The sequence below is a fragment of the Furipterus horrens genome, unplaced genomic scaffold (genome assembly GCF_987537825.1).
Source record: "Furipterus horrens unplaced genomic scaffold, mFurHor1.1.pri manual_scaffold_4, whole genome shotgun sequence".
NCBI lineage: Eukaryota > Metazoa > Chordata > Mammalia > Chiroptera > Furipteridae > Furipterus > Furipterus horrens.
In genome coordinates, this window is record NW_028327174.1 from 82,219,710 (window position 1) to 82,238,165 (window position 18,456).

Consider the following 18,456-nt stretch of genomic DNA (forward strand, 5'->3'; position numbering starts at 1 on the left):
CATCACTTTGAGTATTTCTTGACAATCCCTTCTAGCCTGCAAAGTTTCAGATTTCAATTTCTCCTATTTTGTGTTTACAATCTGGAAAAACTTTTTAAAGCCCTTTACACACATTTAATTTAATCCTCAGTCTATGAGATAGGTATGAAACTGAATCATAAGTCAGTTGTGTGATTTGCATAAGTTCACAGAGCTGCTAAATGGTAGAAATATATATTTTGACATAAGATTCAGTGTTCTTAATATAGTCTCCTTTTAAAAGTAGATTGTTTCTGTAGAACAAATATTTTTTGTTGTTTTTTAAATAGCTAATTAAATAAAATCATTAATCTATGATTACTTTTTAAATCTGAAATATGTTTTATAATGATTCTTATTGTTTATTTCTGTAGATCTTACAAGTGCTGTAAAGTGGTTTAATGCATGCTATTCTCTCCGTGAATTGGCTCTTACTGGAAATCCACTTCTTCAAGAAATAAACTGGAGGTAAAAAAACATTGTTGCATACTTTGTACATACCTTACTATGGTTGCAGAAAAAAATATATTGGTGAAAATTGTTTTGCGTATACAATTTGCTTTGGAAAAGTTAATAAAAATAATTTAAAAGTTATTCAAGACAGAATAGCTTTATAAGAATAGTTTTAAAATATTCTTTGGCCTAAAATGATTTTTTTTCATGGGTATGAACTAATGCAGATTTATGTGGCAATTTTAATATGATGCTAACTTGAGTTTTATTTATAGAAAATATATTTGTTAGGAATTGCTTTATGAGTCATCTAAATCACATAGCTTGCTACTTAAAATTATTTCCTTTTTGACAATAATTTGATTTTTTTAAATTTCTTAAATGAGAAATTTGGTGTCTGTTATATGTATTATAAGCGTGCATGATTTCATGCCTCTCTGTGAAACATTGCAGTACCTGGGTGTAAATGAAGAAACATATTTTGTAATTTTTATAGTTAATTTTCCTCTTCAAAAGTATTTTCCTAATCTGAATCTCTCATATTATGCTAACACTATTTCCCCCAAATTTATTAGCAATTTTTATTTTTATATAATCAACTTCATCAATTTTATTTATGAATATGAGTATTGTGTAAAATCCACAAGCAAGATACTAAACATTTTTATCTCCCTAGCAAACTACCTCATTGGCCTTTGCAGTTAGTCCTCTCTTCCTGTACTTTAAAAACATCTCTCCACTGTCTTCTTGGCTTTTGTGTTTCAACATAAAGTCAGCTTACATTCTTGTCTTCATTCCTTTGTCTCTGAATACTTTTAAAATTTTATCTTTGTCAGTGGTTTTCATCAGTTTGATATAATGTGCTTTGGTGTGATTTTTATATAGATTTACTCTGTTTAGAATTAATTAAACATCTTGGAATTGATGGATTGATAACCTTAATAAAATCTGGAAAGTTTTGGCCATTATTTTTTTCAAATATTTTTCTGCCTCATTTCTATTTTATATTACTAGGATTCTAATTTCAAAATATTATACCAGTTTATATATCCCAGAAGTTGCTATTGCTCTGTTCTAAAATTTATTACATTTTTTTGCCTATGTTTCACTATTAATAGTGTTTTCTATGTCTTCAAGTTTTCTGATATTTTTCTTATGTATGTACTCTGTAATTAATTTCATACTGACTATTTTTCAGTTCAAATTTGAGATATTGTTTTTAACTTCTAGAAATTTCATTTATGTCTTTTGTTTAACATTTGCAATTTCTCTCCAAATCATGCTGATGTTTTCTTGAAACATCTTGAACATATGGAGAATATTTATAATGCTGTTTAACATTCTTTTCTGCTAGTTCCATCATCTTTTTCATTTTGAATTTGATAGTTTTTTTTTTTTTTTTTTTCTGATTGGGTCATATTTTCCTGCTTCTTGCATTAATGGTCAATGTTGATTGTATTTCAGACATTTAAATTTTTATATTGTTGATTTCTTAACTTTGTTTTTTTATTTTAAATGCCACCTGGGGGGGGAGGGAACCCCAAAAGCTGGAATTATCTGTTGCAGGTTGGAACCTTGTAGTACAGGCTTCCCCCACCAGGTGAGTGTTCTAGGAACCTATCTGTATCAGTGTACCTGCTGGCATTGTTGTGAGAGGTTGAGTTTGGCTTCAGTGAATTTGTTTGAAGACTCTTTTAATGTGTTTGCCTGTTTTATGATGGGTGACTTATGAGTACACCTGCCTACACTGCGCTGAGTGTTTAGCAGTTTTTGACCCAAAAGGGCATGACCTCCTTGCCCCACCCTCTGTATACCAGATGTCACCCCAAGTGACTTTCTTTTATGTTTCTCTGAATGAAAAAGTCCTCAAAAGGAAAAATTTTGCCAGTGTGGAAGAAGTGAAACAAAAAAACAGCAGAAACAATAAAAGGCATCAAAGTAAGCAAGTTCAAAAACTGATTTGAGCAGTGGAAAAAATGTCTTGATAGATGTATTACATCAAATGGAGAGTACTTGGAAGGTGACTAAAGTTTAAACATGTAAGAATAAATATACAATTTGATATAAATAAATTCTTGTATTTTTGGTTCCTTATATATATTTTTTCTGATGTGCAGCAGCAAAATTACTTGAAATTAGTAAGATACTTTCAAAGCTTGTTTTTGAGTTCTGAAGGAAATCTTAGTTTGATGCTAATTTAGCCCCCCTACAATTGTGCTGACTTTCTGAATATTCTCCCTGATACCTCTTATATGTATTCATTCAACTTTGGCTGATCAGAATTGTTTTCAGTCTTATGTAGGTTCTTGTAATTTTTCTGCCTTTTGCTTTCTACTGGTTCTTTCCATTATTCTTACATGGCGTCTCTCACACATCCTCAGCTCATTAGTCATTTACACAGGTCCAGATGAATTGCATCCCAGAATACTGAAAGACTTGCATATGTCTACTTTGGAATTTTCTAGTGATGATTTTGGCCTAAACTCTTGTTTCTTTTAATGTTCAGAACTACACATTTGTTAAATGGTTTAACATTATTTATTATATACTATTTGACATTTCTATCATACCAGGTCATGGATACATCAAGGCAGAACAAAGCTAAAAATAGGGCTTGTTACCTAATATAGCAAGGTGAGTTGGCACCAGGAAAGTGTAGGGAATGGTAAACATTTACTAAAATTCAGGTAGAAAAATCTGTTTCAAGATTCTCAGAGTTTGGATCAAACAGCAAGTCTTATCAATTTGATCAGGTAGTGAAAATACAACTTTTAAAAATAAAATATAGAGAAGAAGGAATAAAAGATTTTACAAAGTGTTATGACATCTCATTTTAGGGCAGAAGCAGTTGACGATTTGCCTTGCCTTGGTTTCCCTGTGTTGTGGACCACAGTCAGGAAGATCCTGGTTCTTATTAGGTCAGAAGCAATAGAAAATAGTTTACTGAGGAATCAATGATCTGATTATGTTTAAATTTTCTATATCTTATTTAATTTACCTACATAACAAGTTAGAGAGTCTAGGCTGTGGTCTCTGTTCCCTCCCTTGTCTGAGTTAACTGCAAACCTCTAACTCTCTTTCCAGATGTACAACAGTGGGCAAAAGTAGATTTGCAGTTGGAGTACAAGTAGATAATATAACAATTAATAAATAATAATAAAAGTATAAATTATTTTGTGTACTCACAACTGTAAACCTACTTTTGCCAACCCCTGTATTGGTTTCCTGTATTTGTTAATTGGTCTTTGGTTAAGAAAATAGTGTTTTACACCAAGTCAAACACCTGTGTAATTTGCTGCCCATGATAACGTGTATCACAGTGGAGTTATAGCTGTTGCCAGAAAGGCTTTTTTGTGTTGTTGTTTTTTTTAAATTTAAAGCTGAGTTTTCACATAAAGTTCTAATATTTCACTGTTTTTTTAGGGAAGCCTAAAAAATGTAATGTAATCAAATGTTTTGGAACAGAATTTATCAACTTCTACTTTAGAAACATGTTTCCAAGGGCAATTCAAGCTAAATAGCATACAGGAAAGAGCATAACACAGTACAATGATTCTCAATGTTGTATCTCCAGACCAGCAACTTTATCATCAACTGGCAGCCTACACAAAATATTGGACACTGTCCAGACCCATTTAATCAGAAACTAGGGGATGATGCCCAGTCTGTGATTTAATAAGCCTTCGGTGTGATTTGATACATACTAAAGTTTGGAAATCACTGTGTTTTTAAATAAGTACATTCTAATCTTTCCCCATACTGTGTGATTCTGGGCAAGTAACTTAACTTTCCTATTTCTCTGAATCTTCATTGATAAAATAATGACAATTATAGTACCTGTCTTATAGGGTAGTTATGAGAATTGAATGGGATGACACATATATTTTTAGAACAATTCCTAGAAGCACACAAAAATCTACTATTTTCTATTTCCAGGGTAACCAGACTATATGTAGGTTCTCAATTGCCAAGTATGTAGGGTATGCCTACTATATACAACTAGTGTCCTAACATGTTGAACATTATAAATGAAATTCAATGTAACTCAAAATTTCAAGTAATTTTTATAATCTTTTTTGGCATAGCCAAAAATGATAACCATGAAAACTAATAATAATAGCAAACACTCATCTAGCATTTATGTAGTGCCAGCAATGTTCTCATTTAATCCTTATTACATGCCTAATTAAATAATTCACTAGTACCCCTGTTTTAGAGTTAAGGAAAATGAATTACAAAAAGGTTAAATAACTTGCCCAAATTCACACACTTGGCAAGTGGAAGATCCAGGATTGAAACCCATGCAGTGGGGTTCCAGAGTTTGTGCTCTTAACTCTGAGATTTCAGTACCCAATGCTGATCATTATAGTAGGCAAGGATATGCTTTAGAAATTTGGAAATATCACCTTGATTTAGTGCAACTGGGAAAAACTGCCTTCCCTGAAAAGACAAACTGTTAAAGTTCGCAAGTTTGGTAAAAGTTAAAACCAAGTTTAAAGAAAAAAAACTTTTGATGAAATAAATATCTGATAATGGAGGGAATGTGAAAAATGAGGTCAGGCTCTGTTAGAAGGTCAGGCTGTTCAGGTGTGAAGTTGGTATAGTGATAAATGCCATTGGAAAGATAAGAAATCAAGTACTTTCACTTAAACAGTGTATCATAGAGTGAGCTAAGTATCTGTACATATTACTTTACTTCTCAGCAACTGTGAGTTGAGTTCTGTAATTATCATTCTCATTTCACAGAGGTATTTACTGAAGCTTAGATACATCATGATATCCATACTTAGGATATAAGGATCAGGGAAGGGATTTGAGTTCTCAAACTTGGAATTTAAACTCTATGCTCTATTGTTTCACATGGTGAATTTCTACCAGATTGGTAAGGGTCCTGTATGTTACTATTGTCATTGATAAAGGACTACATAGCATAGCAGATACAGGTACAGGCCTTGTAAATAAACTGCTCAGGTGCATTTCTAGTTCCCCTACTTCCTGTTTGTCTATGTAAGTTGCTTAACCTTGCTATATCTTAGTTTTCATCTATAAAATGGGTATAATAATAGTTACTACCTCATAGGATGTATTTATTAGGTTATGCTATACAACAACAAACAAAAATCTATGTGGTTTAATATGGTATAAGTTTATTTTTATTTACATTACATCCAGTGTGAGTTTGTCCTGCCTAAGCAGACTCAGAAACTCAGGCTTCTTCCCTTTTGTGGCTCTTGTCATGTAATTTAAATGTAAAATTCTTTTTTAAATAGTCGATTGTGGTGGGAGGGAGAGAAAAAGACCACAGAGGAAATTGACATTTAATCATGCTGCCATCAAAAGTGTCAGTGGCCACTTCTCTGATATGCTATTAGCTGTAACTAGTCGTGTGGCCACACAACTATAAGAGAGCCTGGGAAATCAAGAAGAACATGAGTATCAGAGTACACTAACGGTCTTTCAGAGAACTAAATGTGCTACTGCATGAAATCAATTTATGGTATTGCCTAGCATATCACACATTTGATGTTAGCCATTATTTTTAAGGACCTACAGAGAAAATTTGAATAGCTATGTAAATAGAAAAATAGTGTTTAGGGAAGATTGCTTTCAGCAACAAAGTGATAAGATTAGGGAAAAGTGAACAAATTAAAGGTTATTAGAGTGCCCTAGCATTAAAAATGGCAAAATTAAGTAGAAGTCGGCCTAGCTTACTGTACTGCCCATAATTGCAGCCTTCTGAATCATCTTAATAGTTTCCTTAGAGTAACGTTCAAGCTTAACACAAAATTTGATGTGAATTTGTTGCTCTACTCAGTTTGAATGCAACAGCATCACAGTAAACATGTTCACTCAATGGCATCTATCACCTCCACTGACTAGTACAGTGAAATTGTCATTGTTCACACATGCACATTCCAGTTCACTCTCCTTGGCTGCCAGTTTATATCCATGTAACACAAACCATTCTGATTATATTAACAATGGCTGAACTTTTTCTGGATAGATGATATATATATGAAATTGTATGCCATATAGGCACCCCAAAATTATTTGTTAAAGACATACATCATAACATTTTTTAAGTATATTTTATTGATTATGTTGTTACCATAGTTCCAATTTTTTTCCCCTTTGCTCCCCTCTGCCCAGTATCCCTTCCCTTCAGCAATCCCACCCCTCTTAGTTCATGTCCATGGGTCATGCATGTAAGTTCTTTGGCTTCACCCTTTCCTATACTATTCTTAACTTCCCTCTGTCTATTTTGTACCAACCAATTATGCTTCTTAGTCCCTGCACCATTTCCCCATTTCTCCCCCTCCCCACTCCCAGCTGATAACCCTCCAAATGATCCCCATACCTATGATTCTCTTCCTATTCTGGTTTGCTTAGTTTGATTTTGTTTTTATTTTTTAGATTCAGTTGTTGATAGTTGTGAGTTTGTTATCATTTTAATGTTCGCAGTTTGATCTTCTTTTTCTTAAGTAAGTCCCTTTGACATTTCGTATAATAATGGCTTGGTGATGATGAACTCCTTAAGCTTCAGCTTGTCTGGGAAGCACTTCATCTGCCCTTCCATTCCAAATGATAGCTTTGCAGGATAGAGTAATCCTGATTGTAGGTTGCTTTTTATCACATTGAATACTGCTTGCCAGTCCCTTCCTGCCTGCAAAGTGTCCTCTGAGAAATCAGCTGATAGTCCTACAGACAGCCCCCTGCAGGTAACTCTCTGCCTCTATCTTGCTGCTCCCAGGACTCTGTCTTTATCTTTCACCGTTGGCATCTCAGTCACGGTGCTTCCTGGTGTGGCCCCCTCTGGGTCCAGCTTGCCTGAGACCCTCCGTGCTTCCCAGACCTGTATGTCCATCTCCTTCGAAAAATTTGGGAAGTTTTCCTCATTTTTTCAAATTCTTGCTTCCTCATTCTGCACTAGTTGACTATCTTTTTTCTTCTTTATGTTCCAAATCATTGATTTGAACCCCGGTGTCCTTCCCTTCACCATTGGTTTTGTGTGGATTTTCCTTCATTTCACTTAACATAGCCTTCACTTCTTCTTTTATGCGTTTGCCATACTCAAGCATATCTGTCAAGCCTGTGAGCATCTTTATCACCAGTGTTTTGAATTCTGCATTTGTTAGGTTGTCTATCTCCTCATCTGTTAGGTTGTCTATCTCCTTGATTCATTCCCCCTTTTGGGCCATACTTCTCTATCTCCTCATTCTGACAGGCTCCTGTGTTTGTTTTTCATCATAAAATTTACTTATATTGTAATTTGTTAAAGCTTGAAAAAATGCATGTTTGATTTTTATCTATTCAATTTCTTATTGAATTTTTTAAATTATACTTTGGTAACTGAAATATTTACAATTGTTGACTTGCTGTAGTTGTCAATATCAGGAGTTCTAAAATGGGAGACCTCAGACTTCTAACGAACCATAATGTTCATCAGATTCTCCGAGTTTCCTGAGAAATTGATCCTGGGACAAATTACTATAGGAAATATCAACTATCATCTAATGTCTAGTCATAAGAGGATCAGAAATTTTAATTAATTAATGTGTATGTATATGTGAAAAAAACCACTTAAATATGTTTCTAGAACTCTCTATCATTAGATGGAAACCCTTCATGGAATAGAAGCAGTCAAGGTCCCCATCCAAACGTACTACCTCAAGTTCTGGGGCTGTTTCTCTTACATTGGGATTTAAAGCACTAATCCCCAAGTTTTAGGTTCTTATTTCTAGGATCTAGATCTTAGAATGAAATCTCCCATACACAAAAAAGGAGAGTGATTATGTCCAAAACACTCTGCTTGGCAGGTGATATTACTAATAATGAAAATACCTGGTGAGTTGTTTTAGATAGCTGTATTTACTTTTCAAAATAACTATATAGACCAAGTCTATGATGAGAAATAAAAATAGGTAGTTTTGTCCATTATTTGGAGCCTACTTTTATGCTAAGTGAATGGGGCAATGGTTTTTCTGTTAGGTGTTGGGCAAATGAGACATGAATTCTCCTGCTGATCTGATATCAGTTTCCATCCAACGAGCTGTCATGTTACCAGTTGTAACTAGAAAGAAAAAAATGTCCTGGATAATCTTTTAATTAATTTATTTTCTTTTGTTTTTATGGAGCATAAACACTTGTTGAATAAAATATGTTTGTGATAAATATATTTATATAAATCTATTGAAATATAGATATCCACATTTTATGTGTAACAATATATATTTTACATTCTTGAAGAAAACATTTAATTAGAAATAATATGGAAATAAAATAGGTAATATTTATATTATCAATATAAATTATATTGATACTATATTATCAATAAATTATACATAATTTAGCTAGTATAATTTATATATTTAAATGAACTTTTCTGGACTAGAGTAATACTTACTCTATTTGATATTATCTATCAAATTTCACTTAGATTAGTTCGCCTAATACAGTTTCATTATTTTAAGAAGGCATTAATTTATCTAAAGGGTTTCATATCTTATGATTTATAAAATATGGATTAGTTAGTGAAAGGATCAATGCAAACTTTAACCAGTGTGTTCCAATGAACTTTACATAACCCCTTGATACGAACAAAGGCATTAGTTGTAGATTTTCCCAATTGGCTTTTTACTTTCATGTCTAGCCAGTGATAACACGAACAAAACTGATGTACTAAAAAAAAAATTTTTAAACTGAAACCACAGACTCACTATGGAATCTCCTTTGGGGATGTTTTTCATTCATTAATGATTAACAGAGCTTCTTAAGTGACAGAATATTCACCAGGAAGTTTTTACTAAATGAAGTATTGATTCAGCCCTTGACTAGCAGGAACCCAGATGGAAAAACTAATGTCGACATACTTAGTATTTTTAAACTTCATTTCCAACATGAATCAACTTGTTACAGCACTTTCTAATATATATTCATCATTGAGTCTTATAAGGCTGCATTTGAACTTAATTAAGGACAGTCCCTGTACTACCAACCTATATAGATCTGAGAACTTTTCTTTAAATAAAAGTAAAGAAAAATATTTTTAAATAAAACACTAACTCCATTCTAGGTAGTTATTATATATATCACAAATTTCAAGATATTGTCACACTTGTGAAGTTCCCAACCAAATTAAATTTTTACATCCAAAAGAAGTTTAAAATATTGTGATTAAAATAAAACGTTATATAAAGATGATAAGTGTAATCTGAAAATATTCCAAAGGTAAAAATTCAAGCTATGTTGATGTATTTGATGATAAAATTATCACTTTGTTCCTTGGTGATGAGGCATCAGTTAACATCAGAATAGCTTCCACATAATGCTAGCTGCAACACCTAGAAACAAACCTAATCTCTGCTATTACTTTTGAATTTATTTATTTTTAATCACTTTGTCTCAAGCATAAAAACTTGTGAAAATATGCTTGGGGTAAAATATTGATCCATCCATTAATCTAATAAGCAAATTCTTATATTTGTTCCTCTAGGATTACATTAGATTATTTGATTAAAATGGCTCTTTATTTTGTCATCACTTTTTTTTCTGAATAGAAAGCTGGTTTCTTCTATATATTTGAAACATACTCTCTAATTTCAGTGTCACAGCAATTTATATAAAACCATTTATATAAAACCAATGACAATGTTAATCAGTGACCAGATCATTGGAATGTAACTGCCCATTCCCACAGTATCTCTTATTTTGGCAAATTCTCCTAATATCATACACACACACACACACATATATGTTTTGTTATAATTTTCCATGAAAGCTTTATTTATTTATTTTGAAATTAGAGATAATTTTTAAATGATCAGAATTTCAGACTTTTTTGTTTGTTTGTTTATTTTTAAATTTAACCTGAGCATCTCTAATTTTAGCATACAGTGTTGTAATCTATTTTCGTCCTAATACAATGGTTGTTATTCTTTAAAATGCAATAAAAGGGCTATATTTTTAAAATACAGATTCTCCTGGACTCACCAGTATATGACTGGTGTGACTGAAGATTCTGCATTTTTTAAAAATAGTCAAAATATTTATTCTCCTCCACCTTCTAATTAATCACAAGATTAATTTTTTTTTTAATCTGCAAGACTGTCTCATTGGAAACACATCCAGTTGCAAGACATTTGACATTCTTCTTGCCTGCATGTTAAGCATCTTTGATGATGTCGCAGACCTACTTTAACTTTCAAATGAAAACAAACTTTAAATAAAAATAAACTATAAAGACAGTTAGTTGCACTACTTTATAATCTACCACTGAGCATTGTGATTTTCCTTGAATCACAATATTTCTCCTTAAGATTACCCTCCTTGTCATCAAAGGGACTGCATTAAGTCCAGTTTTAATTTATCCTGTTCATTTGCATAAACACAACAAGAGCAGCAAATGATTAAATATTATCTTTATATCTGCTTTGCTGGAACTTACACAAGGAACATTTTGGGTGACCTTCAGTCTGCCCTTCAGGGCACAGAAGCTGAGCCACATACCTGCTATTCAGCATTGCCTGTACACACCTGTCTCTTCCAAGTCCTTTGGGTTTTCCATTGTGCCTTAAGGTCCCTTCTAGCCATCTTTCAGGAAAGCAACTTTTATTCCTTCCCTGGAAAGATTGTCATGGATCACACATCCAACCTAGGTACCAGGCCTTTTTTCTCTTGGGCTTCTCTGACCTTTGAAAGTCAATCCCAGTTCCTCAGGGCTTTTTGGTAACAACCAGAGTCCAAGCATGCCTCCTTTAGGTCCTTTAGGTATGACATTACAGTCAAAATCATGGTCAACAAAACCCTATTAATAACTGGTCTTCTTAGTTTTATGCAAAGAACTTTATGTCATTACTTACTTCTTCAGAATGCCAAATTCTGGAGGGATCAGGTAGGGAGAAAAATATACAGTATGAAGGGAATCCTTGTCCTTCTAATATTCACTAAAATTGCATTTCTATACTTTACATTTTCTTTTCTTCACTTTCCTACATGTGAGGTTATTTTGGGGCGGTGGGATTTTCTGGCTCATTTATTAATTTATTTTGCTTTCATTTTTTTCCCCCCACTAAAAATTTTTTTGTTTTTCTGTTACAGTTGTCCCACTTTTTTCCCTATTGTTTCCCCACACCTTGTCCACTCCTTCTCCCACAGTCAGTCCCGATCCAGTTGTCCATGTCCATGGGACATTTATACATATTATTTGACTAGACCCTTCCCTTTCTTACCCTCCTTCTCTCCCTTCCCCTCCCTCCTTATCACTGTTACTCTACTCCTTGTTTACATGCCTCTGATTCAATTTTCCTCATTTGTTTATGTTGTTCATTAGTCTCCTGTAATAGGTGATAGCATATGGTATATTTTTCTTTCATTGCCTGGCTTATTTCACTAAGCATAATTCTCTGCAGTTCCATCCATGTTGTTGCAAATGGTAGAGGTTCTTTCTTTCTGCTACATAGCACTCCATTGTGTAAACGTACCACAGTTTTTTGATCCACTCATCTACAGATGGGCACTTAGGTTGTTTCCAGCACTTGGCTATTGTAAATAGTGTTGCTATGAACATAGTGGTGCATAGGTTCTTTTGAATTGGTGTTTCAGGATCCTTCGAATATAATCCTAGCAATATAATGGCTGGATCAAAAGGGAGTTCGATTTTTAGTTTTTTGAGGAAATTCCAAACAGTTTTCCATAGTGGCTGCACTAGTCTGCATTCTCACCAAAAGTGCACTAGGGTTCCATTTTCTCTGCATCCTCACCAACACATTTTGTTGATTTGTTGATGGCGACCATTCTGACTGGTGTGAGGTGGTATCTCATTGTGGATTTTACTTGCATCTCTCTGATGGCTAGTGATGTTGAGCATTTTTTCATATGTTTATGAACCCTCTGTATGTCCTCTTTGGAGAAGTGTTTGTTCAGGTCCTTTGCCCATTTTTTAATTGGGTTGTCTGTCTTGTTGGTGTTGAGTCATATAAGTTCTTTATATATTTTGAAGATCAATCCCTTGTCTGATGTATCATTGGCAAATATATTTTCCCATATGGTTGGTTCCCTTTTCAACTTGCTGATGTTTTCTTTTGCTGAATAGAAACTCTTTAGTTTGATGTAGCCCCATTTGTTTATTCTTTCCTTTATTTCCCTTGCCTAAGGAGATATATCAGTGAAAATATTGCTACATGCGATATCTGAAATTTTCCTGCCTATGATTTCCTCTAGGACTTTTATGGTGTCACGGTGTACATTTAAGTCTTTGATCCATCTTGAGTTTATTCTGATGTATGGTATAAGTTGGTGGTCTAGTTTCATTTTTTTGCATGTCCCTGCCCAGTTCTCCCAACACCATTGATGGAAGAGGCTCTTTTCAGTCCATTTTATGTTTCTTCCCTCTTTGTCAAATATTAGTTGATCATATAGAGCTGGGTTTATTTCTGGGCTCTCTATTCTGTTCCATTGATCTATATGTCTGTTCTTATGCCAGTACCAGGCTGTTTTAATTATCGTGGCCTTGTAGTATAGTTTGATATCAGATATTGTGATTCCTCCTACTGTGTTCTTCTTCCTCAAAATTGCTGTGGCTATTCGGGCTCTTATTTGGTTCCATATACATTTTTGAACTATTTGTTCTAGCTTCTGTGAAAAATGTCACTGGTATTTTAATAGGGATTGCATTAAATCTATAAATTGCCTTTGGTAGTATGGACATTTTAATGATCTTGATTCTTCCCATCCGTGAGCATGGTATATGTTTCCATTTATTTGTATCTTCCTTAATTTCTTTCTATAGTGTTATGTAGTTTTCTGAGTACAGGTCTTTTATCTCCTTGGTTAAGTTTATTCCTAGGTACTTTATTTTTCTTGTTGCTATGGTAAATGGTATTTTCTTTTTTGTTTCTGTCTCTGATATTTTATTGTTGGTGTACAGAAATGCCTTAGATTTCTGTATATTTATTTTGTACCATGCTATTTTGCAGAATTCACTTATTAGTTCAAGTAGTTTTTTAGTGGAGTCTATAGGGTTTTCTATGTATACTATCATGTCATCTGCATATAATGATAGTTTTACTTCCGCTTTCCCAATTTGGATGTTTTTTATTTCTTTTTCTTGTCTGATTGCTGTGGCTAGGACTTTCAACACTATGTTGAATAGGAGTGGTGAGAGTAGACATGCTTTTCTGTTCCTGATCTCAGGGGGAATGCTTTCAGTTTTTGTCCATTGAGTATGATGTTGGCTTCAGGTTTCTCATATATAGCCTTAATTATGTTAAGGTATGCTCCCTCTATTCCCATTTTGCTGAGTGTTTTCAACATAAATGGGTGTTATACTTTGTCAAATGCTTTTTCTGTATCTATCGATATGATCATGTGATTCTTGTCTTTCATTTTTTTTAGGTGATGTATTATATTTATTGATTTGCGAATATTAAACCATCTTTGCACCCTCGGATGAATTCCAGTTGATCATGGTGTATGATCTTTTTAATGTGTTGTTGGATCTTGTTTGCCAATATTTTGTTGAGGATTTTAGCATTTATGTTCATCAGTGATATTGGCCTGTAGTTTTCTTTCTTTGTTGTGTCTTGACCTGGTTTTGGAATTAGGGTAATACTGGCTTCATAGAAAGGGTTTGGGAGTTTTCCCTCTTGCTGAATTTTTTGGAATAGTTTGAGAAGGGTAGGAGTTAGTTCTTCCCTAAATGTTTTGTAAAATTCTCCTGTGAAGCCATCTGGTCTAGGGCATTTGTGTGCTGGGAGATTTTTGATTACTGTTTCAATTTCCTTCTTTGTTATTGGTCTGTTGAGACTTTCTACTTCTTCTTGATTCAGTTTTGGAAGGTTATATATTTCTAGAAATTCATCCGTTTCATCTAGGTTGTCAAATTTTTTGCCATATAGTTGTTTGTAGTAATTTCTTACAATCCTTTGTATTTCTGTGGTATCGGTTGTCATTTCGCCTTTTTAGTTTCTGATTTTGTTTATTTAGGTCTTCTCTCTTTTTTTCTTCATGAACCTGGCTAACGGCTTGTCAATTTTGTTTACTTTTTCAAAGAACCAGCTCCTACTTTTATTGATCTTTGAATTGGTTGTTTAGTCTTCATGTCATTTAATTCTGCTCTGATCTTGATGATACTTTTCCTTCTTCTTGCCCTAGGCTTTGTTTGTTGTTGTTCTCGTTCTTGTAGCTTTAGGGTTAGATTTTTTATTTGAGATTCTTCTATCCTTTTCAGATATGCCTGTATTGCTATGAACTTCCCTCTCAGGACTTCTTTTGCTGTGTCCCATAGGTTTTGAGCTGTCGTGTGTTCATTATCATTAGTTTCCAGAAACTTTTTGATTTCTTTTTGATGTTATTGTTAACCCATTCATTATTTAATAGCATGTTATTCATTCTCCATGAGTTTGGGTGTCTTTGATTTTTTTTCTTTGAGGTTGATTTCTAGTTTCAAGGCATTGTGGTCTGAAAGTTCAATTTTCTTTAATTTGTTGAGGCTTGTTTTGTGTCCTATCATGTGGTCCATCTTTGAAAATGTCCCACGTGCATTTGAAAAGAATGTATATTTTGCTTCTTTGGGGTGAAAGGTTCTATATATATATCAGTTAAGTCCATGTGGTTTAGTGTGTTGTTCAATGTTTGTATATCCTTGGTGTTTCTTTGCTTTGAAGATCTGTCTATTGTTGATAATGGAGTCTTAAAGTCCCCTACTATGAGTGTGTTGTTGTTAATATCCTTCTTGTGATCTTCTAGTATTTTCTCTATGTATTTGGGTGCTCCTATGTTGGGTGTATACATGTTTATCAGTGTTATATCATCTCGATGGATTGTTCCCTTAAGTCTTATGAAATGTCCTTCTTTGTCTCTTTTATGGCCTTAGCTTTGAAATCCATTTTGTCTGATGTAAGTATTGCTACCCCAGCTTTTTTTCATATCTGTTTTCTTGGAATACTATTTTCCATCCATTCACTTTTAGTCTGTGTAAATCTTTTGTTTGAAGTGTGTTTCTTGTAGACAGCAAATATGTGGGTCCTGTTTTTGTATCCATTCCACTACCCTATGTCTTTAATTGGTGCATTTATCCCATTTACATTAAATGTTAATATTGACATGTATTTATTCATTTCCCTTTGTACCTGTGTTTTTTCCCTCTTTTTTTTTTCCCTTCTCTTTCTTAGATCATTCCTTTGAGCATTTCTTACAATGCTGTTTTGGTAGAAATGTATTCTTTTAGTCTTCCTTTGTCTGAGAAATTCCTTATTTCACCTTCCATTTTGAATGAGAGCCTTGCTGGGTAGAGTATTCTTGGTTGTAGGCCTTTGTTTTTCATTGCTTGAAATATTTTTGACCATTCCCTTCTGGCTTGTAGTGTTTCTGTTGAGAAATTGGTCTATAGCTTTATCGGATCTCCCTTGTATGTTATTTGCTGTTTTTCTCTTGCTGCTTTTAGGATTCTCTCTTTGTCTTTGAATGTTGCTATTTTAATTATCATGTGCCTTGGGGTGGGCCTTTTGGGGTTCCTTTTTATTGGGATTCTCTGTGCTTCTTGGACTTGCATGACTTTTTCTCTCATCAGGTTAGGAAAATTTTTGTCATTTTTTCTATCAGCTTTTCTATCCCTTGTTCTTCTTCTCCTTCTTTTATTCCAATGATATGGATATTATTTTGTCTCATGCTGTTCTGTAATTCCCTTAGACCTTCTTCATACTTTTTCAGTCTTTTTTCATTTTGTTGTATTGTCTGGGAATTTTTTTCTACGTTGTCCTCTAACTCACTAATCTGATCCTCTGCTTCGTTTAGACTGATTTTGATTGATTCTACTTTGTTTTTTAGTTCAGAGATAGTATTCTTCATTTCTTCCTGGTTCTTATTGATAGTTTCTATGACCTTTTTTATGCTGGTGTAGTTCTCTGTAACTTTCCTATAATTTTTTTAGACCTGTTGGTAATTTCCTTGGAGATTGTCGTAGTTATCTTTGAGGTTGTCGAGTATATTGAGCTTCTTCATCACCATTATTTTGAATTCCATGTCTGTCATTTGGGCTACATCTATTCCATCTACCTCTCTTTCTGGGAATTCCTCTTTTCCTTTCATTGGAAGGTTGTTTCCTTGTCTTCCCATGTTGGATTCTTCTTGTTTGTTTTTGTTTTTTGGATTTATCTGCTTTGATTTCCCATCTTTGTGGTATGAGATTATTTATAGGAGATCTGGGGGTTTCAGTGGTGCAGTATATTTGATCTCTGAGCCTGAAATTCTTGGGATACCCTTTATGTTGTTTGTTTATGCTGTCTGGTTATATTTCCGTTACTCTTTGGTGGGACCTTCCATCTGGCTAGTTGATTGAGAGTCATTCTACTACCTTGTCTTGAGTTCTTTTGTGGAGATGGTGTTAAAAACATAAACACACAGCCCAGGCAAGAAACCCACACCCTCATAAATATCCCCCACCTTCTATCCCACTATCGGCAGCAAATGAGCCAGTATTTATATAAATGTAAAGAGGTTAGGGCTATTATACTATAGGAGAAATAGATGAGTTGTTTTAAATGCAGAAAAAGATGATTTTTGAGAGGGGTGATGATAGAGTAATAATAGTAGCAAGTAGTGTCAAGACTATGCAAGACAGTAAGTAATATTTACATTGTATGTTAATTTAAAAAAGAGAGAAGGAAGAATTCAGGATAAAGTAAGAAAGTGGTAGTGTATAGTATTAGATTTATATAGTAGTTAAATGCTATATATTTAGTGTGAAAGGGAGGTTAAACAAAACAGACAAATGAACAAACAAAAATTAAAGATGAAGGATGGGAGGGAGAGATGGTATGAAACACATTAAAGAGATAGTTTAAAGAGAAAAAAATATTTATAAAACAATTAAAATTAAAATTAAAAAGAAAATTTTTACTCAGTTCAGCCTTTGTGTGCCGTCTTCTTTTTCTGGAGCCACACCTGGTCAAAATTCCATGAGTTTCAAATTTTCTTCTGGTTGGCTGGCTGTGAGGAGCTCTGGCTGTTTTCTACGGCTACTTTTCTCTTACTCGGGCCTGCTGTAACTATCTGCTGTGAGCTGCAGAGTTGGGTCTCTCCCCACTTGTCCTGCAGCACCCTCCAGCAATCCTCAAGCTTCTTTAGTAATGCTGTTCTGTTGGCATGCCAGTGCGCATGATCCTAGTCCACGCTCTGCCTTGGATCCTGCCTTTGCTCTTCCTTCCAAAAAGTCTCTGTGTTCCAAGCTGCCACACTGGGCTCCGCCCCTGGCTGGCAGTGCCTCACTGTTCGCCTGCGCACTCTGCCCGCCCACTTTGGGCCCTGACTGAGACCATGTTTCTAACACAGTTTTCCCAGCCCAATTCCACTTTTTTCTGATCAGTGGCGCCACGATGTATGTGTGTGCCCAGTATGTGGTGCCGCCAGCATCAGATTCAGTTCACACAGCTTCCCATTTTCTGGGTTGCTCACCATCTTACCATTCTCCTGCGACCCCGGCCCGCCAGTCTGGAGCTCTGACCAAGATCTTGTTTCTAATGCAGCTCTCCCAGCCCAGTTCAACTCCTCTTTTTTGATTGGCGCCGTGATGCGTGCACCCGGTGCATGGGGTCACCATCCCAGACCTGCCTGTTTGAGGGATGTCCACCCAGATTCAGATCATACAGCTTCCCACAGTCTGGGCCACTCGCTGTCCTCCTACACCTCCGGCCGCTTCACAGAAACCTTTCTATTGTTTCCTTACAGGACTCTGCTGGTCCTTGCTCCCACAGTAGGCCACAGTCTCCAAGCAGATTTTGGTTGGTGAGCTGGTCTGCAGCTGTCCCTCTGGGGTGCGGTCCGGTAGGAGCACGGGGCTTGGTGGGTCCAGCAACTCCTCCTGAGAGCATGGGCGAACCTTCTGCCCTTTTCCACTCTGCTCTCACTCTCCCTTCCCCACTGGAGCTGTCCGTAGTTTGTACTCATTCACTTGTCTCTCTGTTTCCCAAGCTTTCCATGATAGGAGCA

At 34.8% G+C, this 18,456-nt stretch overlaps 1 protein-coding gene across 1 annotated transcript in view; it reads left to right on the plus strand.

Moving 5' to 3' along the window:
* Positions 1–18,456, plus strand: part of LRRIQ1 (leucine rich repeats and IQ motif containing 1) — a 264,993-nt gene that overhangs the window by 97,037 nt on the left and 149,500 nt on the right. Inside the window, exon 14 of the mRNA XM_090275671.1 lies at positions 393–486. Coding sequence (XP_090131797.1) covers positions 393–486 — 94 coding nt within the window. The remainder of the gene's footprint in view (positions 1–392; positions 487–18,456) is intronic.